This window comes from Doryrhamphus excisus, chromosome 20 (assembly GCF_030265055.1).
Source record: "Doryrhamphus excisus isolate RoL2022-K1 chromosome 20, RoL_Dexc_1.0, whole genome shotgun sequence".
Classification (NCBI taxonomy): Eukaryota; Metazoa; Chordata; class Actinopteri; order Syngnathiformes; family Syngnathidae; genus Doryrhamphus; species Doryrhamphus excisus.
This window is the reverse complement of record NC_080485.1, coordinates 15,211,925-15,237,315: the sequence shown is the minus strand read 5'-3', so window position 1 is coordinate 15,237,315 and position 25,391 is coordinate 15,211,925. Positions and strand designations below refer to the sequence as shown.

At 44.8% G+C, this 25,391-nt stretch overlaps 2 protein-coding genes across 9 annotated transcripts in view; one reads left to right on the top strand and one right to left on the bottom strand.

The window, feature by feature from the left end:
* mgmt (O-6-methylguanine-DNA methyltransferase) overlaps positions 1 to 25,391 on the bottom strand; it is a 269,091-nt gene that overhangs the window by 70,562 nt on the left and 173,138 nt on the right. For all 3 annotated transcript variants that reach the window (XM_058058125.1, XM_058058123.1, XM_058058124.1), the window contains exon 5: positions 1,583 to 1,676. In XM_058058125.1, coding sequence (XP_057914108.1) covers positions 1,590 to 1,676 — 87 coding nt within the window. In that variant the 3' untranslated portion in view covers positions 1,583 to 1,589. The remainder of the gene's footprint in view (positions 1 to 1,582; positions 1,677 to 25,391) is intronic.
* The window catches only part of ebf3b (EBF transcription factor 3b), a 118,059-nt gene that overhangs the window by 74,676 nt on the left and 17,992 nt on the right, over positions 1 to 25,391 (top strand). For 2 of the 6 annotated variants that reach the window (XM_058058101.1, XM_058058104.1), the window contains exons 7-10: positions 220 to 301; positions 3,735 to 3,876; positions 11,673 to 11,806; positions 11,894 to 12,020. In XM_058058101.1, the coding sequence (XP_057914084.1) occupies positions 220 to 301; positions 3,735 to 3,876; positions 11,673 to 11,806; positions 11,894 to 12,020 (485 nt within the window). The remainder of the gene's footprint in view (positions 1 to 219; positions 302 to 3,734; positions 3,877 to 11,672; positions 11,807 to 11,893; positions 12,021 to 25,391) is intronic. The other 4 variants (XM_058058103.1, XM_058058106.1, XM_058058102.1 and 1 more) reach the window with 2 other exon arrangements.

Below are 25,391 nucleotides of genomic sequence, written 5' to 3'. Positions count from 1 at the left end.
ACATGCCATGGACTTGATTCTGCTGCTTGAGCAGGACGTCCCGTTGGACCCAAATCAATGCTCGTGGGGCGGGATGAGGGGAATTTTGGGAAATCAACACATCCTGGATGAAACTGAAACATTCCGTACCGAAAATGTATTGCTACACGGCAAACAGCTACCACTGTACTTCATAAAAACGGAACCCACCTAATGTATTTCTTGTGTCCTCTCTTCCAGATTCTTCCTAAAGTTCTTCCTCAAGTGCAACCAGAACTGTCTGAAGAATGCGGGGAACCCACGAGACATGCGCAGATTCCAGGTGACTGAAATCCACTTCACACGTCGCATTGTCTCTATTTCGCTTTCGCGCCTTCTTCTCCAGACAAACGAAGAGGGCGTACAAATAAATCGACTGTACACTCGCACACATGAATCTAATTCTATTATTGGCATCGGGGGAGGCAAAAAAAAAAAAAAGAAACAAAAAAAAAAAGAAAAACACAGGAAGGGGATTTGGTGTCCTATGCGCTCCGGACGGAATATTTATAAGGGGAATAGCATCTGACGCAAATAAAGATATAGGATTTAGAGGTGCCATCAATTGTCTTCCTGACAGCTTTCTGAGCCTCAGGATGGGGGGGTGGGGGTTTGGAGGGGGGGGGGGGGGGGCGACCATCCCAGCACATGTAACAACAGTGTTAACTCAGGATCTGTCTACCAGCGGAAATTCATACCTGCATGTATGCACGAGCACACGCACCCCCTTGGTGTCGTCCCCCCCCCCCCCCCCCCTTTCCACACACACTCCTACAGGCCTTGCTCACATATGTGCACACTTAAGCCGCCAGCGAAAAGCACTTACAGCTCCCATATGAAAACCATCAGCATTGCGGGCAGGCGAAATGTGGCGATTTACACCGAAAGGACACGACCACCGAGCGCTTTTACCGCTTCCCTTCGCCATTCCCGCTTCTGATGTGTCAAGTGGTTGAGCCTTGAAACGCTCGTTGCTAATTGCTTTATCCTAACGCGCATCTGTCCCGCCAACACACGCTAGACACGGGTGAGACTTTAGCGCTTTAAGTTGTCCCGAAGCCGAGACATGAAAGAGACAAGCCAAGGGTGTCCTGCCTCCTCAGATACCCCCCCCCCCCCCCCCCCCACGGGGGGGATGTGGACCGATGCATGACGGACAGACACAGACGTCTCCTTTCTGTGTCAAAGGCCCCGGCAAGAAGACACTTTTTTTGGGGGAAAAAAAAAAAACCAAACTTGTCTTCTCTTGTCTTCTGTCCAGCAGTTAATATAAGACTTTTCCTCCCAAATAGATTTCCCAGATGCTCCTCCGTAGGTGTTTCTTTCTGGCCAACCCAACCTGTGTACTCCGCATGCCTTCAACTCCACTTATTACCCCCAAAAAGCAGCTGGAGGCCAGAGAGGGCCCAATCCATCATGCTCAGCTTGGCCCAGCTCTGAACCTGCTCCAAAGAATGGAGCTCTTTCACTTCCCCTTCTCCCATAACCCCCCACCCCGAGTCCCAAAAAAACTAAAAGCGCGCCCCCCTAAATTCCACCAACGCTGCAGCGAGAGGTCACTTACCGGCGAGCTAAAAAACCTGAGAGGGGCTCTCCGTTTCCGGCTCAGACACACTTTGGCCATTCAGATGCGGCCTCGCTGTTTGGAGATGTGGTGGCTGCAAAAACAACAACAAAAATAAGCATTATGAAATATGGAGTGTGGTTTGGAATCCGATCCTAGAAAAATGTTTGCTGAGTGATGCCAGAGAGAGCACGCTTCAGCTGCTAATGACTCCAGTAATATTTTAAAAGGGGGGGAGGGGAAGCCCCCTCCTCACCCCCACTGCCCACTCCACCATCTTCAGATAGACGCTGATCAATAACTGGGAGCTTTGAGCCATGATGACAGTCGGCGGAGTGGCTGAACGGAAATGTATTTTGGAGGCTGAAAAGTCAATTAGCTGTACGCAAACGGCAGACAGCAAAGGGGAAGGAGGGTAACTCGATACGGCCAAAGAAAACAACCGCACGGCTGCAACACACGGACACAATGGCTACAACGCTCTGGTGTTAAAATAGCTACGTAAAAAAAAAACACACATTGCACATTTCGGCCAATCAGAGGCCTGGAAAAGCAACATCACGTGCCTCAAACGTGCGTTTTCATGACTGTTTGTCAATTCGGTGATACATTCAATGTTCCTTGGAAATTAGCGATGCAGCCAACATTAACACATAAATAGATGTATTACGCAATATCTTTAATAACTAAAGACTTCTCAAAACTTTTTTATACCTACTTTTCAAAATCTAACTGTAGTTTGTGCACAAATATTACAATATGACATTACTGCTACCACATCGCTATTACCAGGAGAACCAGAGTACAGAGCAGAGGGAGCCACCTGCTGTGGCCCAGCAAGGTGCACTATATTCGGGCACTCCGAGCAGCCGCCGGTGTGATGCCATGGAAGTCTCTGGTAAACTTGTTGCAGTGTTCAAACACAGTGACGCTGGCCTTTCAGGTGGTTGATAAGGTTCTTTGTGTGCTCCATGGGGGGGTTTACCCCCCAACCACCCATCCATTGCGGTGCATTTGGTACAACTTGAACACAAAATGTCTTTGTCGGGAAGTGTTTGTTTGTTTAGAAGTGAGCTCATGAGAAGTTATGACAGGCCGCTAACACAAACAGGCAGGAGAAAAAAAAGGAGTGTTTGATTTGCTCACCCGCACAGTATGTGTAATGCCGCCTCATTTAGAGCGTTTTTTTTTTTTAATTATCAGTCATTTTTCATCTTATTGGATTTATTGGCCGTATCTTGCACCCCCCATTTATTATTTTTCTAATATTTAAAATATTATATTTAAAATATATTTAAAAATATATTTTAAATATATTTTAAAATATAGATATATTTAAAAATATATTTTAATATAAAATATTTAATTTAAAAAATATTTTTGTGTATCATGTATTTATTTGTTATTCATTCATTTTCTAACGCTCACGAGGGTTGCGGGGGTGCTGGAGTCTATTCCAGGGGTGGGGTCGCCAGCCAATCACAGGGCACATATAGACTATCAACATTCATACCTATGGACAATTTGGAGTCGCCAATTAACCTAGCATGTTTTTGGAACGGGGGGGCGCAGTACCCGGAGAAATGATGGCCGAGTGTGGAATTGAACTCGGGTCCCCTAGCTGTGTGGCCTGCACGCTTTTTCAGTCATTCATTCATTTTCTACTGCTTATCCTCACTAGGGTCGCGGGGGGTGCTGGAGCCTATCCCAGGGCGAGAGGCGGGGTACACCCTGGACTGGTGGCCAGCCAATCACAGGGCACATATAGACAAACAACCATTCACACTCACATTCATACCTATGGACAATTTGGAGTCGCTAATTAACCTAGCATGTTTTTGGAATGTGGGAGGAAACCGGAGTACCCGGAGAAAACCCGTGCAAACCTATGCAAACTCCACACAGAGGTGGCCAAGGGTGGAATTGAACCCTGGTCTCCTAGCTTTGAGGTCTGCTAACCACTCGTCCACCGTGCCGCCTTCAGTGATTTTCTTTCATACAGAATTATTTGAAATACTATTGCTATAATACCAGACGATAATAATATCATAGTAATAATATGTTACTATCTCTCTATGTATGAATATGAGATCCCATTCCAGCATGGCTGCCTCAAACGTTTTGAACCTAACAAATGTCCTTCTTCCCGCAGGTTGTCGTATCGACGACCGTCAACGTGGACGGCCACGTGTTGGCCGTCTCTGACAACATGTTCGTACACAACAATTCCAAGCATGGGCGAAGGGCTCGCAGACTCGACCCTTCAGAAGGTACGCCTCCTTATCTGGAGAATGGTAGGCACATTTTTGCATCTTATCATTTCTTCACACTCTCGCTCTCGATCTTCTCTCATCCATCCTTCCAAGCAAACGCACCTGGTTGAAGGTCTTTAGTTTATATTCCACCTTCACTATCATCACTTTATTTTGAGACGCCATTGCCGTGATTGGAACCAGCGGCGTATTTATGATTTGAAAAAAAAAAAAAAAAAAAAAAAACGTCTCGTCTCCTAATGCACCTACATTTGTCCTAAAAGCTGAGGTGAAACATGATCAAATTGCTTAAGAATTTGGGCTGTGAGGTCAATTTCCTGTCATTGGGTTCTGCAGATTTAACTGTGAGAGAGCAGAAACAGGGGGAGGAAGTCGAAAAGGGGGTTTAAATGGTGTGTGTGTGTGTGTGTGTGTGTGGTGGGGGGGTGACCTATGAGAAAAACAGAACTTACTGTTTTTCTTCCAACTGATTCCATATGATAGACTGATTGCCTGCACGGCCGAGAAAGAGAGAGCGAGCGAGTGAGAGAGAGAGAGAGAATAGGGACCACCAAACCATGGGAAATCCAAAAAGTCAAAAGCACAAAACATAACCCCGTGACCCTTTTCCGTTGGCTTGAAGGATCGTACCAGGGAGTAAAAAAAAAAAAAAAAAAAAAATGAAAACAAGAGAACAGACTGGAGGCAATTGTGCAAATTGCTTATCTTCACATTTCAAGGGCCAATTACGGCAGAGCAAACAGTTTCTATACAGCAGCCAGCGAAAGAAAGCTTCTCCGCACATTTAATGGCCATTAATGCTTCCACCACCAAAAACAAATGTAATGTTTAATACAACAAGCGCTAATAAAAAACAGCAGACAATTAATATATCTTCCACCACAGTCCTAGTGGGGGTGAAAAAAAGCTAATCTATTTGTTTTTGTCTTTATTAATGACTCCTCTACTGGAGAACAAAATCAAATAATTAAAGTCCTGCCCGGAGCAGCAAAGTCATTATGTTCGCTGACGTTCTGTTTGTGTGTTTCACGTTTATGACACGATAGGTGTGGATCGCCTAGCAACCACTTTCTTAATGAGGAGAGCAATTAAAGAGGTTGAGCCCTCGCCTCCGTGTTCCCCCGCTCCCTTGGGATGCCCCCCCTCGTCTCAGCACACACCTCCCCTCACTTGTGTTGTGTATGTGTGTGTGTATATGTGTGTGTGTGTTCTTTACAGGTTAACCCAACCCATCCTTTATTCCTCTCCTCATCGCACCCTTCAAAGCATCCGAGTGACACCTTGTAAAAGACAGAAAAGCAGCGACTGTCAAGCACGCGGTTGAACATGTCTTTTTTTGTCTAATAACTTTAACACACCCACCCTACGCATGGCTGTGTGTGTGTTCTACTCCCCCCCCCCTTCCCTGCGTTCATGTCCCAAAACGCACCAGACAATGATGGCTGGCTTTGCACACACACAAAGATATGAGACACACACACACACACACACTCCGCTGGTGTCCGGCGTGGCTTTAAAATAGCAACACGTTCAACTCGGGACTTGAGCGTACAGGCGAGGGGACTCGGATGCGTCTGGCACAGGGATGGAGCCTGAGGAGCGTCCCCCCTGCCTCCCCTGCATTGATCAAGAGGTGCTGCCCCCTATTGGCTCACAGGCGGCACAGCTATATCATTTCTAACAGAGCGTAACATTACCTTGATAACATCCACGGTCAATCAGACCATCGCCGGTGGAGTACGGCGCCATCAGGTTAAAGGTAAAGCAGGCCTTTGTACCCCCCCACAACTTTGATTTACATTCTATGGCGTTTTCTCCTCAAACAGGAAGTAAAAATCTATTAATTTTGCCTTTAAACAGAACTAAAGTTGGGAAAAAAAATGCTTTTCTTTATTTTTCTTAAGCTGCTGCACCTATCTGCCTCACACTTGGACAGAACCAACTAATGAAGATAAAGAAGTTATGTTAAAAAAAAAATCTTGCATGTCAGCTTTTTATTGGTGGCGACATTTATCATCATAATTTTTTTATTAATGTTAATATGAATTAAATAATAATAATAACCATAAAAATAAAGTAATAAAAAAATATATATAATAAAATAATAATAATAAAAATTATATTCGCTCCCCCCATTTTTGCTGTTTTTTTAATTTTAGAACACGGGTCAATAAGAATAATCTGTTGGCGACATTTATCATCATCATTTTTTTATTAATTAAATAATAATAATAACAATAAAAATAAAGTAATAAATAAAATATATATAAAATAATAATAATAATAATAACAATAATAATAATAAATAATCATAATAATTAATAATAATAATAATAATACAAAAATTATATTCACTCCCCCCATTTTTACTGTTTTTTTTATTTTAGAACACGGGTCAATAAGAATAATCTGTTGGACAAAAGTGGCACCCAGTGTACATTTTGGACACCCGTGCAATGATGTTTACATTGATCAGAGTGTCTTAATATTCCATTTTATAAGCACCCTTGGGTCTCTTAAAAGGTGTTATATTAATCCAAATTATTTGGATCTGCTCCCAAGTGCCACCTGCAGCTCAGATATATTATAAATCATAAGAAATGATTGTCATTCATTAAAAATGTATAACATTTTCCAAGTTCAGAATAAAATGACGATTAAATAAAATAAAAAAGAAAAGCCGCAAAATAAGTCTTGGACTCCTCCGTTAGATGAATAATGCCAATAAGAAAAGTCATGCTATCAATGAGCAGCCTGGTGCTGATCCAAACTGGGAAGCGTCTGCCAGTCACGGTATTCCCTCCCGCCCACTTGTGTGCCCCGTCACAGAACAAGCATATTATGCATTCAGACACAAATGCGGTTGCCTGCCACTCAAACATGTATGGATTCAGGCTTAAAGGTGCATAAACATGCTCACAAATAGTCTTTCACACACACACACACACACACGTGTGTGGTATCCCAACACACACACACACACATGCACGTTCCTTAGCTCACTATTATAGAGCCCCAGACAATATAGGAGACTCAGCATAGAGCCTGCAGCGCCTGCCTCATTTGCATGCCAAGTGGCTGTAATGCTGTTAGGGTTTATGCAATAAAGACAAGTGAATCCAGACTGCTGGGCCTAAGAGGAAAAGAAAGAGAGGGAGGAAAAAAAAAAAAAAAGATGGGGGGCGCAAAGGAGAGCAGGAGCGAGCGAGGTTGAGAGGCAGAGAGACGGAGCGAGAGAGCGAGAGAGCGAGGGAGGAAGAGCGTCAAAGGGAACAGATGGCCTAGGGAGAGGTAAAAGGTATAATCCCATCAGCTGCACTATCAACCGACCATCTGGACATCCCACAGCACAATTACAACACATTTCAGCAGGCAGAACAAAGGACGGCTACATCAGACCTGTTTGAGTGTCACAATAGCGGCGCCGTGACCTCGCCGCCGCTCACTTTTTATAAAAATTATTACACCAGAAAAAAAAACAAAAAACAGGATTGTTCACTTTTTTTTTTAAAGTGGGGGGTAAACAGGTGGATTTGTTGTCATGTAGTAAAGTTTCCACTTTCATTTGCTTTCATCGGGGTGGCCGTGGGGGTGGCGGTTTGGGGGGGAGATTGTGCGTGTCTGTCATCAGATCGCCAGCGCTGACTGTGTAATCCACTTTGCCACGGTCCCCCATTCAGCACATGCTCCCCGCTCTGCCTGTGCATTGAGACGTATGCAAATGGACGGGGGAAAAAAAAAAAAGGGGGGGGGGGCGGCTTTGGACCCCAGTCACTGTCTCTCCTTGGGTGTGTGTGGGGGCGTTTGGGGAGGACACAAATGTGTGTGTGTGTGTCTGTCGTCAGCTTCAGGCTGCAGCTGCACCCCCCCCCCCACTCACTCCCAAACAGTCACAGTCACCATCATAACCCCCCCCTTACCTCCCTCCTCGCTCTCGCTCTCGCTCTCTTCCCCAAAGTCAATTTGTTTACAGTAATTTTGAAGGGTGAATTATTTGCTGTAATCGTCCGCACTGATGAAGGTCAGGCCCTTAGAGGGGGGGGCTTGGGGGGGGCCCGGCGCGCCCGCAGAGGGTTGGTCCTCTTTCAGACGCTCCGCTTCGCAATTAAGGAAAGCAAATGTCACTCCTCCAGGCCTCACAAATGAAAATCTGTACGAGGTGATTAGCATGAAGTCAACAGCGCCTGTTAAAGTCAGATTCCCTGTAGTACCGCTGTGTGTGTGTGTGTGTGTGTGTGTGTGTGTGTGTGTGTGTGCACGTTATGGGCAGGCAAAGATGGCAAACATGACCCGTACAGGCCCAACAGCAAGGCAAACAAAGGGAGATGTCTTGTCGGAGGTGATCCATACAACACGGCCCGACTGTGATTTACTCACTGGATGGAAAGGATAATCGAGGTTTAGAGAAAGAAGCCAGCCAGCGGTGGCGGAAGAAAAAAAAAAAAAAAAAAAAAAAAAAAAAAAAAAAAAACGAAACGCGCCCGTAATTCATTGTATATTCCAAAAGATATTGATGGAAATAGATTAAATCTGATGCGGCTGCTTTATGGATAGCTGTCATGCTATTTCTGCGGTAAACATGGCGTCGTGCCGAGCGCCATATTAAGGTAATGCATCAAACGACGGCGCATGTGAGGCGCCAGATCACTCAAATTAGATTATAATAACAAGTCGCACGCTTGACGTACGGTGGAACCCTTGCCGCGCGAGTCACAACGGATGAAAAGCATTGTAATAATAAACAATATGAAATGGATTGAATCGATCACAGAAAAACAGGAAGAAAAAAAAAATCGGCGTGAATAATTCATGAGCGTTCATTGACGTTATGGAAGCCGCGACGACGCCGACCGCATGCCATTTCCACTTTAACAGCCTCTGTTCTTGACTAATTCCCGCGCCTTGTCGAGAAAACGGGAATTTTTTAAAGGAAGAAACGGCACAATTTGGTGCGGATTCAAATTTTAGGGAAAATGGCTGACTTAAGTGCTACGGAATTGGAGGTGTAGGGGAAGGATACGGGAATATTCCTGATTTTTAATTTTTTTTTATTCTATGAACAGCTTGCTGATTGAAACATAACATTGTTCCGATCTACTTAGTCACGATCTAGTTGTTTCCACGGCAGTTTATTAGCTGTTAGCTAACTATTCAAACGAGTTCTACAGAACTTTTTGCCGTTACGGGGCCTTGGGCGAAGAAAGAAATACTTTTTTTCAAAGAAGAAACGGCACAATTTGGTGCAGATTCAAATTTTAGGGAAAATGCCGGACTTAAGTGCTACGGAATCAGAGGTATGGGTGAAGGATACGGGAATATTCCTGATTTTTTAACATTTTTTATTCTATGAACAGCTTGCTGATTGAAACATAACATTGTTCCGATCTACTTAGTCACGATCTAGTTGTTTCCACGGTAGTTTATTAGCTGTTAGCTAACTATTCAAACAAGTTCTACAGAACTTTTTGCCGTTACGGGGCCTTGGGCGAAGAAAGAAATACTTTTTTTCAAAGAAGAAACGGCACAATTTGGTGCAGATTCAAATTTTAGGGAAAATGGCTGACTTAAGTGCTACGGAATTGGAGGTATGGGTGAAGGATACGGGAATATTCCTGATTTTTTAACATTTTTTATTCTATGAACAGCTTGCTGATTGAAACATAACATTGTTCCGATCTACTTAGTCACGATCTAGTTGTTTCCACGGTAGTTTATTAGCTATTAGCTATGGGAAAAAACTATTCAAACGAGTTCTATGAAACTTTTTGTCGTTACGGGGCCTTGGGCGAAGAAAGAAATACTTTTTTTCAAAGAAGAAATGGCACAATTTGTGCAGATTCAAATTTTAGGGAAAGGTGTAGGTGAAGGATACGGGAATATTCCTGATTTTTTAATTATTTTTTTTAATTCTATGACCAGCTTGCTGATTGAAACATAACATTATTCCGATCTACTTAGTCACGATCTAGTTTTTTCCACTGCAGTTTATTAGCTGTTAGCTATGGGAAAAACTATTCAAACGAGTTCTACGAAACTTTTTGTCGTTAGGGGACCTTGGGCGAAGAAAGAAACAATTTTTTTCAAAGAAAAAACGGCACAATTTTGTGCAGAATTTTGTGCTAGCGAAGGAAGAAACCAGCAAACTGTATTTAACTTAAGGAAGAAAGTACCCACTCGTAGTATGTAGAATGTGGTGCTGATTAAAGTAAAGGCTTGTTGCTCTCTGTGGGACCACTATCTAGACTATCTAGACCATCTAGCTGTTGCCATGGCTGCTTGCCTGTTAGTTAGCAGCTTTGTGAAGAAGACTACTAAAATATGTTGGAAAAAACTGTTTGGAGGTATGGGGCTTGGGCCAAGGAAGAAAATGTGTTAGATTGAGTGACGAGCTAGTTATAAGAGCCATTCGTTTGTTAATAGTATATAATAATATAATCAACGGCAAACTGGAGTTTTTTTTTATAAAGACACAAGTTTGTTTCATTGACTATCTACTTATTTTCACAGCCGTTTGTTTATTAATTAGCAGGAGTACAGGGAAAACTATTCAAGTAAGTTTCATTGAACTTTGTTGAGGTACGGGACTCGGGCAAAGGAGGAAAACGTAGATTTTCAGAGGAGATCTGGATTATTTTCCTTCAAGGAAAATAATTTGCAAGTCTACTCAGTAACTATATACTTATTTTCACTGCCGTTTGTTTATTACTTAGCAGGAGTACGGGAAAAACTATTCAAGTAAGTTTCATTAAACTTTGTTGAGGTACAGGACTCGGGCAAAGGAAGAAAACGTAGATTTTCAGAGGAGATATGGATTATTTTGTTTCAAGGAAAAAAATTTGTAAGTCTACTCAGTGACTACTTATTTTCACGGCCGTTTGTTTATTACTTAGCAGGAGTATGGGGAAAACTATTCAAGTAAGTTTCATTAAACTTTGTTGAGGTACAGGACTCGGGCAAAGGAAGAAAACATAGATTTTCAGAGGAGATCTGGATTATTTTTTTGAAAGGAAAATAATTTGCAAATATACTCAGTGACTATCTACTGTTTGTCATCAGGATTTTTCATTGGGGATTTTTGGCTGTGTAGAATGACTGGCCGTTGGTTAGCTTGTTAGCTAGCAGGATTTTGAGGTAAACTACCAAAATAAGTAGCAAGCTGATTCTACTAAATGGATATCTTGTATGAGATATGGTTGATTTTATCCAAATTTTTCTCTGATATCCGCGGGACCGAGTGGACTGAACCAATGAGACAAACAGATAAGAAAAACAAAGTGTGAATAATTCATGAGCGTCGACGTCGGGAAAGCCGAAAGCACTGCGACGCAGAACAAAAGCTAATGAAACAACATGAAGCAGCAAAGCTTGCGCTTGTCATTTCCACTTTAACGCCGTCTATTCCTGACTCATTTACAACGGGCCCCAACTTTGAAATTCTTACTGTACACGCCGGCATGCGCTTAATCAATTCCGATGTCTACATTTGCCCTGACACGTCATTTGCAACATCAAATCATTTTCCTGGCGAGCCCGGCGTTTAGCCTTTGTGAAGTCAACCATTTGAAGGGTCTGCTTAACTACACCACTCCGCCGCGCTGATAAATGATTTTGATTCCCGTGCCTTAAAGGACAAATCCATCATATCCCCCCCACCCCTCATCCGTTCCACCCGCCTCCTTCCCCCGCAGAGGCAATCTCCATGATATGTCTTTGTGAGGGCCGGATGTAGACGTGATACGCTAACGTGTCTATGTGCAATGGCCACCGCGTGTCGAAGACTCGGTGCTGAATTTGCTCTTCTCTTTGTCTTGGATAAGCAGCCACCCCGTGCATCAAGGCTATCAGCCCCAGCGAGGGATGGACCACCGGAGGAGCCACCGTCATCATCATAGGGGACAACTTCTTTGACGGCCTACAAGTCGTGTTCGGCACCATGCTCGTATGGAGCGAGGTAGCGCTTCCGCCCGACGCTGACAAAACCGGTTTTGTTATTGCGGAAGGGGGCTCATTATTTCTTCTGCTCTCCTTTCTAATCCAGCTGATAACTCCCCACGCTATCCGCGTCCAGACTCCACCTCGGCACATTCCCGGCGTTGTGGAAGTCACGCTGTCCTACAAGTCCAAGCAGTTCTGCAAAGGTGCCCCTGGGAGATTTGTCTACACTGGTGAGTCAAAACCTTCCTTTCTCAGCCTCCGGTAATGAACTAACCAAGGTCTCGCCTTGGCTCAATGTAAAAAATGTGCAAGATCTGCACTGTTTTAGAGGGAAAAGGCTGTTTGATGGGAGTGGGGATGGAGGGTGGTGGCGAGGAGGAGTGGGGGGGCTTCCACAAGTGCAACCCGATCCCCCTCTGACCTTCTGATGTACAAGGTCGCTGCCGAGCTCTGTTAAACTCAAGCTGTCAGGATGACTCATTCTGCCAATTGTCTTTATCTGGATTGATACGAGACAGATCGAGCTTTCTGTTGGGAAACGGTTGGGGGGGGGGGTGGTCGGGGGGGGGGGGGGTGGCTGGGTTTCTGTTTTTGTCGCTTTCGGGTCGTTAGGGCGCAGAAACCTTGGAAAAGAAGAGTGTTGGTTTTATGTTACCAATTCAAATGAAGTGTCTGTCTACTTGTTTTCATTGCCGTTTGTTTGTTAGTCGGTAGGATTATGGGGGGAAGTAGTTAACGGAGCGCCGGGAAACTTTCAGGAAGGGTGTGCCACGGGGCGATGGAAGAAAACGGAATTTTCTAAGTCATATCTGGATTATTTTAAATGAAGCAGCTGCTGATTTAAATGAAACAATGTTGTGTCGGACGGACTGACAGTGGAGTTGCTGTCATGGCCGTTGGTTAGTTAGTAGACTTACGGGGGAAAGTCGTTCAGAGTTCCGGGAAACTTTTAGAACGGATGGGGCAAGGCCGAAGGAAGAAAATACAAAATGTTAAGCCAGATGTGGATTTTTGCTGAAACCACTGATTGAAATGCAACATTGTTGCGATGGACGGACATGACTATTTGTTTGTTAGTCAGTAGGATTACTTCACTGACACTTTGTTAGATGGAAGAACACATACAAGCATAATGGATTTTTTTAAAGGAAAAACATTTAATTGTTGTTAATTGTTGTACTCCACAGAATGACAAACTGTTCGATTTCATAGCTTTCTTTGATAATTAGTAAGTACCGTATTTTCCGGACTATAAGTCGCACTTTTTTTCATAGGTTGGCTGTTCCTGCGACTTATACTCCAGAGCGACTTATAAATGAAAATGAAAATTTATGTTCCATAAACACTGGACACCTTTTCTGTTCATGTTTATTTTTTATGTAGCTGAATAAGCATTGTGTTAGCATATCTTACACCTATTCAGCCTGTTCTCTATTCTTTTATTGTTAGAACTTGCCTTCCAAGAGGACGTAATGTCTGTTTTGGTCAAATAGTTCAAATAAATTACAAGCAAAAAATACGACTTATACTCCAGTGCGACTTATGTATGTTTTTTTCTATGTAATTATACATTTTTTACTTTGTGCGACTTATGTATGGTTTTTTTTTTGACCTAATTTTGCATTTTTGGCTTTGTGCGACTTATGTATGTTTTTTCTAACTAATTATGCATTTTTGGCCTGGTGCGACTTATGTATGTTTTTTTTTTCGACCTAATTTTGCATTTTTGGCTTTGTGCGACTTATGTATGTTTTTTCTAACTAATTATGCATTTTTGGCCTGGTGCGACTTATGTATGTTTTTTCCTACCTAATTATGCATTTTTGGCCTTGTGCGACTTATGTATGTTTTTTCTACCTAATTATGCATTTTTTGTACTGGTGCGACTTATACTTCGGGGTGACTTATGTATGTTTTTTCCTACCTAATTATGCATTTTTGGCCTTGTGCGACTTATGTATGTTTTTTTTTCTACCTAATTATGCATTTTTGGCCTTGTGTAATTCATACTCCGGAGCGACTTATAGTCCAGAAAATACGGTAATTAGGTAGAAAAAAACATACATAAGTCGCACTGGAGTTTCAGTCGCATTTTTTGCGGGTAATTTATTTTACAAATTACGTGACCAAAACAGACATTACGTCATCTTGGAAGGAAAGTTCTAACAATAAAAGTCGCTGAATAGTCCACAAAAATACGGTACTTCAATAAGTTCCATGACACTTTTTAGAGGTGTGCGCTGATGGAAGAAAACTCAGATATTTCGGGCAGCCATCTGAATAGTTTTGAAGGACCAAAAGACACAATTCCGTTCAATTTGTTGCTGATTAAAATGAAAAGATGGTTTCATTCTGCTGAGAGACTATGAATGACTAAGAATGAATGACTAAGAATGAAAATAAGGTCCAAGAAACCTGAGAGGTGCGGCATAGGTGAAGGAAAAAACTGCAAGATTCGGTGTAGAATTTAGTGACGATACTAATGAAAGATCGGGATTTTGGAAAAAAAGTAGTTCACAGACTTTTGTAGAACTTTTCGGAAGTGTGAGGCATGGGCGAAGAAGGATTTGTTTGACCTTTCATCGTCCTCAGTTGAGTGAAGTCTTAATGTGGGCATCTGGTGGCTAAGATTCTGGATATTTGGGTCTCGGGTTCAGTTCCTGGTATTTTATCTGTGTGTATTTTGTTTGTGAGAGGAGTACGTAACAAGCGAGAAAGGTGTTGCTTCGCACTAAAAGTGAGGGATCTGATTATCTTGGCGAACAGAAGGAAGTGGTGGTCTTATCTGTCATCATTGCTGAGGAGACGGAGGTGGAAGAGGTCAGAGCCTGTCTGACCTGGAAGCCTCTGTCTGATGGACAGACTCTCACTATAACCCCCCCACTCCCACTCCCACTCCCACCGCCCCCGGCCCTGAAGTGCAGCCCTGGCCTTGAGCACGGGCAGAATTGCAAAGTGTGTGTGTGGGGGGGGGTGCTCGCCCCCTCATCCAGATCCCTGCATCCAGGGGCAGCTGTTTCTCATCAAGACCCTCCCCGGACCCTCGCTCCTCACACCCCCCCCCCCTTCTCTTCAGCCATGCGTCCCCTTCTCCTCCAACCGTGCAGTCTGGCCCCGCTCTCCTGCGTTTAACCTCCCTAGCAGGAGCGGAGCAAAGGCCAACAAGGCAGCGGGATAATGAAACAGGAGTGTAGTGTCCCTGTTTGCCTGGGAGTGCACGAGTGTGTGTGTGTGTGTGTGAGTGTGTGTGTGTGTGTGTGTACATGTGTTAGCGCGCAGTCTTGAGAAGGTGTATAAGTTAAGACATTAATGGCTTCTATAGCGCCCCGGTGAAAGTGCCAGGTCCCTAAAGAACAGACCCCATTAGTCACAGAGGCTAAGCGGATTGGGACGATTACCATCAGGTTTTACCGAGGAAACGTGTCCCCCTTTCTCTCTATCTTTGTCGAGTTTGTTCTCGCCCCCCCCCGTTTATTCTCGCTCCATCTTCTCTCGGTACATTTGCAGCGAGTGGAAAGATACAATTACCCCTGGAGGCCATGGTGGTACAATTGATTAGTGAATTAAAAGAGAGAGGGGGGGTCCGGCTTCGCTGCTGCTTCTTTCCTGTGGATCGCAAGGATTGACGCTTGAGAGAAGGAGTTTGGACCGATTCTGTGGATTTGGTTATGTTTGAGGCTAGGCTAGTGATATCGGCAAATGACACCTCGTTGCGGCCTCAGGTTGCGTTCAAGATGTTATGGAAGACATGCTTGCATATTCTTAAATGATGGATGACTTATGCAATAAAAGTTTTTGTTTGATGGTGGCGATGATGTTTTGACATAAGGGTTGTGTATTGGCAAGAATTTGGCGATACGATATCACGATACTGTTAACAAGGCGATATTTTTTTTTTTTCTTGTAGTTAAAGATTATTTCCTGGAAAAACTGAATTACACCAGCAATATGCATTTACTAAACAACTTTTTTATTAGATTAAAACAGTATGTTATGCTGTATCACAAACTTTCCAAGTGTAGCATTCGGAAAAAAAAAATAATAATAATAAAAAAAATAATAATAAATAATAGTAAAAAAATAAATAAAGCTTTAACATCCAGCTTTAAATTTACAAAAAAAAAATATAAAAAACAAATAAATTAAATTATGTCTCAATATCCTGCTCACATTCTATTAGCTGTGAAAAAATGACACATTTTCATCAATAGAAAAGTTTATTCATTCATTTTCTACCACTTATCCTCACGAGGGTCGCGGTGGGGTGCTGGAGCCTATCCCAGTTGTCTTCGAGCAAGAGAGGCGGGGTACACCCTGGACTGGTGGCCAGCCAATCACAGGGCACAAAAGGCAGAGGAAAGTTTATTTCAGCTGATCAAACTTTTTTTTTTAATGACATTTACTATTTTGGGTAATTGAGTAAGGCGACTATAGGGGTGCTATTTTATGTCTAGAGGGCTCTAATAATTCATTCATTCATTCATTTTCTACCAGGGTCGCGGGGGTCGCTGGAGCCTATCCCAGCTGTCTTCGGGCCGAGAGGCGGGGTACACCCTAGACTGGTGGCCAGCCAATCACAGGGCACATATAGACAAACAACCATTCACACTCACATTCATACCTATGGACAATTTGGAGTCGCTAATTAACCTAGCATGTTTTTGGAATGTGGGAGGAAAACCAGAATACCCGGAGAAAACCCACGCATGCACGGGGAGAACATGCAAACTCCACACAGAGATGGCCGAGGCTGGAATTGAACTCGGGTCTCAGTTCCAAATGTGAAATTGGTAAATATTTAATGGTGTTATATTAGTAAATAAATAGTTATTTTCATGTAAAACAACCATTTGTGTTGTTTATGCTGGAGCCTATCCCAGCTGTCTTCGGGCGAGACGCGGGGTCCACCCTGGACTGGTGGCCAGCCAATTACAGGGCACATATAGACAAACAACCATTCACACTCACATTCATACCTATGGACAATTTGGAGTCGCTAATTAGCAACTAGCATGTTTTTGGAATGTGGGAGAAAAACCGGAGTACCCGGAGAAAACCCACGCATGCACGGGGAGAACATGAAAACTCCCAGCTGTGAGGTCTACTCGCTAACCACTCGACCGCCGTGCAACCTAGAAAAGTTTACTTCCTTAAAAAAAAAAAACAGTCAAGGTGCGGTTTTCGATGTCGTATGGCCTCAGCCGTGCTTTTTTTTTTTTTTTTTTTTTCCCTCCTTTCCACGCTTGACTCTTCCGCACCGCCACCCTAATTGTGGAAATGTAAGTCACCCAATTCAAAGAAATTACCACAAATTACCCAGAGTCAACTGCAATAGCAGTTGAGGGGCACGTCCTCAACTCGGGTTATTACCTCCAAACCACTTCCAAAACTCACAATCCATTCTCCGAAGGAGAGCACCCCGCGGTGTCGAATGTTCCTGCTGGCATTTCCTCTCGGACGTTTTTTAACACTAACGAGACAAACAGACAAAAGGACATAAAAGTTCACCAGGTCGCCGTTACCCGGCCGCTTCGAGGAGTTCATATGTGCCATGTGTTTTTTTTTTTTTTTTTTTTTTTTTTTTTTTTTTTTTTTACAGCAACGTCCTGCGGGCTCATTTACAGTCTATACCTCTTTAGCTTTCAACAAAGTGTTGTCCCCTCGGAGCTCGGAAGCTTGTCCTCTGTCTAATCCATGTATTGGTTATCCATTGGTCAGGACAGGACGGCTCCAACCGACTGTCAGCAAGGTTGTAGAAAATCAAAAGGAGAAAGTCCGAGGTGTACCTCCAGTCGATACTTTATTACACTCTCTCAACCGGGGAGGGGGGGGCGAGTGTGATCAGGCGCTTTTTAAAATAACATTTTCAAGCTCATTTGCGGGCACCGTAACCTTTTTTTTTTTTTTTTTTTTTTTAACGGCGCACTGTATCAAAGAGAAAGTCATAAATAAAAACAATTTCTCCAATTTAATCTCCTAATTGCATCAGAGCTTTTGGTTTTCTATCACGGCCCAGTTTTCCGCCAAAGCGCCCCCCCTCCAGGGGGCAACAACGCGGACCCCCGGTAATGTGGCTCCGCAAGCAAGTCCTAACACACTCAGACGCTATTTATCCTAATCAGTGACATCCACGTAGCCGCCATTGCTTAAAATGAAGCCCTTCCGCGCCCTAGAAAACGCACATTTACCAGGACCCCCATTTGTCACGGGTAAATTGAGGGTCAGTAAACTTCGCCTGTATCCTCCAGTGGGCATCCGGGACATGCATCATAACGTTAGGAGAGGATGATTGGCGAAGGCGAGCTGTCACACATTTGTCAGGGGGAAGGGAACATTATTTGCTAATTTCCCATGCCGCGCCCTGACAGGGTGCTTCGTCTTCAGACCTTTGGTGACCAGCGTGGCTTCTCGGCTATTAGTACAAGTCAAGTGTTTTTTTTTTTGTGGGATTCGTTCGACCTCACAAGCCGGTGGCGCCGCGCTGCTTGAAGGATTCCGAATCCGAGCATCAGAGCAGATGCCCCCCCATGCAGCAGCGCCTGCGCTTTACCAGGCCTGAGATGCGATCCCAGACAGCCTTGAGGGGGGCTGATGGATCGCAAACTTTGCTCGTCAAGGTGACGCTATCGACTGGGCTGCACCAAAATCTGACAAAACGGGTATGAGGCAGTCATTCATCAACGGCAGGACGACGGGGTCATGTGTGCTTCACTCGATGGAAGCCGTGGAGATCAGGAAGTGTCAGCGAGGTATAAAAGGATGGAAAAACAACGCGGGGTTGGAGCCGACGTCGAGGACGAGGTCTATATTTGATGTTTTTCCGGACGACTAATTGTTCGAGTTCCTTTTCTCGGATGTCTTTAACAACCCAAATCTCGGTCTTGGACCAAGATCTGATAAACCGTGCCTATCCTTGAGGTCTTCTCTCCACCCTCCGTTTTGAAGTCCGAGATTCCAAAACTGATTAGTTTCCTTTTTCATTTCCTGTACCAAAGGGTTGGGTCGGGAACGCCATCAAATGAGGCGTTGCCTACTGCCCTGCAAAGATATCGTGTTTTTAAGTAAATAGATACATTTAATTGCATATACAGTATGATTATGATATAAGTTATGACCGCAGTGCCGTGTTGGGCGTTAATAAAAAGTCACGGCCGCAGCCAAGTGGGTTGTAACCAGTTGGCAGCCGCCTAGTAGCATGTGTCAAGCCGTGTTATCCAATAGCCGTACCTGCCTGTCTCATTACAAGCGAGGTATTTAGCGCCGGCTCGGCGGGATAGAGGAGCAGGACTCCGACTGCCAAGCTAGACGGGCCCGTCGTTTGAAGGCCTTGTGAGCCGGCGTGGAGCGCGACAAGGTCCCGCAGTGGGAAGGTCCTTGTGTCCAATTAGGGGGGCTGACGTGACACGTGGCCGCGCTCCCCCACTGTCAAGGCAGCTTGTCAGGTAGGCTTGGAGAAGCACACTGTGGGCATTATTCCACGGCGTGTTATCAGCGAGTGACCTGTGAAATGCGGCTACAGGAAATTGATTGAAATAAGTACTTGCTGCTCGGGCATGCGAAGTGCATTGTGGGTATTTTTCAGAGAGAGAGAAAAAAAAAAAAAAGATGAAAGTCCGGGTGTGTGTTTTCTCCCACATTCATTGATTTCATTTTAATTGGACACACTTTTTGCCCCCCCCCTGCAGTGTCGTTAGAGGTGTGTTTCGTAATGGATTGTCCTCGCCGAGTCACGGCATCAGTCCTCCAACGCGGCGAAGACGGACAGCCGAGGAGGAGGGAGTGATCTTGATAGACGAGGATCTTTCCCCTTCTCGTGCTCTTGCCCCATTTTGCCAGTGATCCGTGATCCGCCCCCCCCATCCCACAGCAGGCTTTAACACAGCCGCCACCCCCCGACCCCCACACTCAACCGCCCCATCGCCGCATTTTGATTGAAATTCATCGGCAAGTTTATTGAGAAATGAATGAGGGAGGCAGCGCGGTATTGACTTTGGGAGGAAAACACAACTCATCTTGAATGAGGGGGAAAACGCGCTCGTAATTTAGCCGCCATCGATCGGCGCCCCGTCCATGTATTGATCTTCATTTTACAATATTAATTTGCGCTCGCAATCAGCTGTGAAGGGAACCCATTTGATTTCTGCTGGCCGGTAATGTGTGATGGGGTGGGGGGGGTGGTCCGCCGCCGCCGTTGTCCTTCGAGAGGCCGGCACACATACTTGAGATGTCATTTAAGGGGAATTGAACAGGTGTCTTTGGCGTTTTCTAATAATACCGGCGATATGAAGAAAGCGGGTTGGAATTATGGATGTGCGGTCCCTATCATTGCTCCCTGTTAACCGTCTTAATTACATTTTATCTGTTGCAGGGGGCAATATCTGCCGCGCACTGTAACCGTCTTGCTATTTTCATCCGCGCCGGCTCAAAGTTCATGAAATTTCAATGAACATTGATCTCTCTGCATTGATTTATCTTAACTGCAGATCTTTGAAATTTTAATTTCCTGTTCGTCTCGAGGCTGCTGGAGGTGGAATCGCTCGGTGCTAACTGCCTACCGTGGATGGAGATGATGTGGTCAGTGTCAAGGCGGATGAGGTTTGCTCTGCGTGGGTTTGCAGTGGAAAAAGAACAAAAAAAAAAAAAAAAACGACAATTTGTCTTTGGTGTTTTTCATCTGCATGCTTGTCTTCTGCTCTCTCAGCGCCCGCTTTTCTGCTGTGGAGTCCAAAGCATGGCGTCTGGATTGACTTGTGAAACCCTTATTTTCTTGTTCTCTGGATGTCTCCAGACCTCGGCGAGATGAGCTTGTGACCGGAATGAGTGCTCAGAACTCTCTCGCTTCCTTCTAACAGATGTGCGCAGGTGCCTCGGAGGCTTCGCTCGCTCGCGCTGTTTGACGAGTCACAAATGCAATAACACTTGAATGAACTTCTGCCTGTGCTGTTTATTTGTCTCCCCCCCCCGATTCCGACTCCCACTCCACCTCTAATTTGTGTTAAGGGGGAAGAGAAAAAAAAAAATAACTGCTCAACGGTGTAGGAGGAGTGGAGATAAGCTCGAAGCAGTTAAGTATAATTAGCGAAAGTAATAGCTGGCAAATGGCAACAAGGCTAGGTTTTTATCTCCTGGAAAGATAGAGTTATCGTAATAAGCTGTAATGGCTGGCAGGAATGCCGGGATTGGGCGCGAGCTTCCATTCAGGCTCGCAGACTTAACAAGGAACAATTTCCCTTAAATTTACTGCCCCGCTCAAACATTTCCCTATGTTCATATTCCCGTTTTCCATATGGACGCCGGGCACACGGTTGGCGTATCGCAGCGTCGCCGATTTGTTCCCTCGTAAGGAGCGACGGCACGCCCGGCGTGTTTCTCTCAGCTGGCTCATCGGTCAGAGCGTCCGATCCAAAACAAGATCGGGAAGTGCACATTCCAGACTACGGAATTCCACTGGATCCCGTCCACATGTTTGCTCACACGCGTGCGCGGGATTCAAAAAAAAAAAAAAAATTGGAAGCGATACGGTCGCAGCTGCAGAACCGAGTCATGCATTCCATTTCTTCATATTCTGAAACTTGATCGCCCGGCTCGGAAGAGCGAGAACGTCAGAAAACTCCACCAAAACAGCATTCCTAAAAGGCAGGATCATCGGGAATGGTGCTTTTTTTTTTTTTTTTTTTTTTTTTTTTTTTTTTTCCAAATGACAATTTCTAATCTAATAACCACGGAACGCTCGCTTTGGAACAATTCAATCTCTTATCTGGATCACAAGCGGCGCCGTAATTGGACAGAGCGTGTAACCTGTCTAAATTTGAAGAGAACAAAATGAAAATTCTATTAGTCCATAATGTTCCCCTCTCCCTGCTGCGCCCCCCCCTCCCTCGGTGCTCTTCATCTGCTCTACAAAGTATTCAAATGCAGGTCCTGCCTTACCTCCCCGTGTCTCTTTTTCTCTAATTATCCGTGAGGTCAGTAAGCAAAATGGGGAAGAAGCCAGGAGATCAATACAAATTATCCCTGAGCAAACCAGTGCTGACAGTTTGAATTGCAGCATATGTTTACCCAAAATCAGGCAATTTATCTTAATATCAGGCCGGTAATGCAGCAGGGGTGAAAGGTCACACAATCTCTCCACCTCATAATTACCCACCTCTAAAACAGGAAAGTGGTATTGATTGGCCGCGGGCCGGGAAGCGGGCGTGACTGGAACGTGCCAGCAAAACACTACACCACCACCACCACACCATCACACCACACCCCCCACATAGACAACAATCCACCACCCCGTATCATAACTGCCCTTTTCACCCCCCCCCAAACTCGACTCACCCCCTTCTTGGCTAGACTCCCCACCCTGGGTGGGATTTATGGGATGTCTGTGGAGGGTTTCATGTTTCCGTTGCAGCCATCACAGCAAGGATGGGGCATCCACGCCCTTACCCCCCCACTCCCCACTCCCACCCCCACTTCTTCAGTCATATCCTCCAAACAAGGACGATTTCATCACATGGGGCCTAAGCCAGGCTTAAAAACTAAAGGTGGACAATAAGGACCTCGGTTAGGCCCTGTTTCTTTATCTTTGTCCCAGTTAGCGTACAATATGGCGTCTTCTTGTCTTTTAATGCGACTGAATGCAGTTGTGCTCGTAGTGTATATACTATATATATATGTACTGTATATAAATGTTTTCTCCGGGTACTCCGGTTTCCTCCCACATTCCAAAAACATGCTAGGTTAATTAGCATGACTCCAAATTGTCCATAGGTATGAAGGTGAGTGTGAATGGTTGTTTGTCTATATGTGCCCTGTGATTGGCTGGCCACCAGTCCAGGGTGTACCCCGCCTCTCGGCCCGAAGACAGCTGGGATAGGCTCCAGCATAAACAACACAAATGGTTGTTTTACATGAAAATAACTATTTATTTACTAATATAGCACCATTAACTATTTACAAATTTCACATTTGGAACGGAGACCCGGGTTTAATTCCAGCCTCGCTCATCTCTGTGTGGAGTTTGCATGTTCTCCCCCTGCATGCGTGGGTTTTTGTCCGGGTACTCCGGTTTTCCTCGCACATTCCAAAAACATGCTAGGTTAATCGGTGACTCCAAATTGTCCATAGGTATGAATGTGAGTGTGAATGGTTGTTTGTCTATATGTGCCCTGTGATTGGCTGGCCACCAGTCCAGGGTGTACCCCGCCTCTCGGCCCGAAGACAGCTGGGATAGGCTCCAGCGACCCCCGCGACCCTGGTAGAAAATGAATGAATGAATGAATTATTAGAGCCCTCTAGACATAAAATAGCACCCCTATATTCGCCTTACTCAATTACCCAAAATAGTAAATGTCATTAAAAAAAAAAGTTTGATCAGCTGAAATAAACTTTCCTCTGCCTTTTGTGCCCTGTGATTGGCTGGCCACCAGTCCAGGGTGGACCCTACTTCTCGGCCCAGCACCCCTCTCCCCCCTTTGTGACCCTTGTGAGGATAAGCGGTAGAAAACGAATGAATTTTCTCTCGTTGTGCTTTCTTCCAATTTGGGAGTGAATGTGAGTGTGAATGGTTGTTTGTCTATATGTGCCCTGTGATTGGCTGGCGACTTCGCCTCTCGCCCGAAGACAGCTGGGATAGGCTCCGGCACCCCCACGACCCTTGTGAGGATAAGCGGTAGAAAATGAATGAATGAATGAATCGGCAGCGCCCCCGCTGGTGGCAGTCTCGTACTGCACACTGGTTCCCTCCGAGTTGCATCAATATGTGATGAATTGACAGTTAATTATGCAAAATTCACAATCAATTAATCAATTAATTGGTGGAATGGTGGGCGGGGCTGCAGATGAAAAGCAGAAAAGGAACTCAGTCGAGCGCAGACCTCCGCCAAGGCCGATTGTTGCGAATTAAAAGTGTTATTAAGTGCTATTAAGATTAGAGCATCATCCTCTGAGAAATTAGGAATGGGAGAAAAGTACGGAAATCCTGGATCCACATCCAAATTCAATGTGGTTTCCCCCGAAATCGGTCATGTAGTTGTTGTGAAAGCAAACACCGAAAGAACGAGGCGACGCTGCATTTCCTCGAGGACGCTGGCTGTCAACGTGTGTGGTACCGAAAAGAAAAGCGAGAAGCTCAAATCATTCGAGAAGATGAAAGGAAATCTTTCCGCGAATGACAAAAAAACAAAAAAGCTTTTCTTTCCCATCCGGCGTATAAGTGGCGTGTATACATCAGCAGCAGCTCGTCCAGGATTATCGACATTGTCTGTGTCTGTCTGCGCCGGTGTACACGGCGGCGGCGCTACAAAAGTGTCAACTCATCAACTGACAGCGGCGTTTAGCGCTAATGCGAGTCTCCATCAGCTGTCACCAGCATTTGCATGAAATCAATAGCAGATGGCGGTCCGTGTCACCAATTTCATTACGCCGCGCTTGTTACAAAGATCATCTCCGTGATAGATGAGAGAACGCCGCGTCGTCACAAGAAGCCGATGTTTTTCATCGCACACGTGTAAGCACTTAACGCGTTCTCGCAGGATATCCTATCCCCGTTTTCCCGATCGCGTGAATCCTAATTCTGCCGTTTGGGCATCATTATCATTGGCAAAGGCACATCCCCGCCGAGCACCTCTTCCCGATCCGGGTCTGGTCCCGCTGCGAGCGCCGCTCAGGCTGCGTTCCCAGCATGCCTGGCGGCTGGTGCAGGCCCCAGCTGAGGCGGCGGACAGGAGAGCGTGATGTATCGCCCTGAGAGCGCCCACTGACAGCCTGTGATGATGGATGGCCTGATTATGGAGTGCTTTTTACACATACACAATTTACATCGGGGTCTGGCGGGGTATGCACATTCGCTCGCCGGGCAGGTGTGTATGCACACGCGTGGTGGGGGGGTGGGGGGGTTGGGTAAGAATAGGGTTGGAAATAACAAAGAAAAGAGGGCGAATTCCTCGCCGCAGCCTTGTCATGTCCGATCAATATGGCCGATCAATCCTTTATTAAGGAGGAGACGGCGTTTGTCCACTTTGTGAGGCGGGCATTGTGTCGTTTTGTTTGGGTGGGTGGGGGTTGGGGGGTGGGGGGGTATGGGTATGATGATGACCTGTCAAATTAGGTTTCCAGCGGCGTGTGAGGGAATACGGTAGAATATGACTGCGCCGTAGTCGCTATCGATTAGCGCCACGCTTGAACACATAATTGCTGCATTTGATCACGCTCGAGCTGGCAATTACCGGACGCCGGTCTCCGGTTTTTGCACCGACACGCAACGTGGGTGCGTGCGGCGGGACGTGTCTCCATTCCATCTCTTTTCGCTGGCGCTGAGCCGGTTTGGCGAGCTGTGTGGCGTTAATGCTGGAATTACATAACCAATGTACATATTACCAATTACAAAAAATAAAAAAATTAATAAAAAATATTAAACAAAATAAATAATAAAAATAATAACATAACCAATGTACCTATAACCAATGTACCTATTACCAATTACAAAAAATAATAATAAATAATAAAAAATTAATAAAAAATATTAAGCAAAATAAATAATAAAAATAATAACATAACCAATGTACCTATTACCAATTACAAAAAAATATAATAAATAAATTAATAAAAAA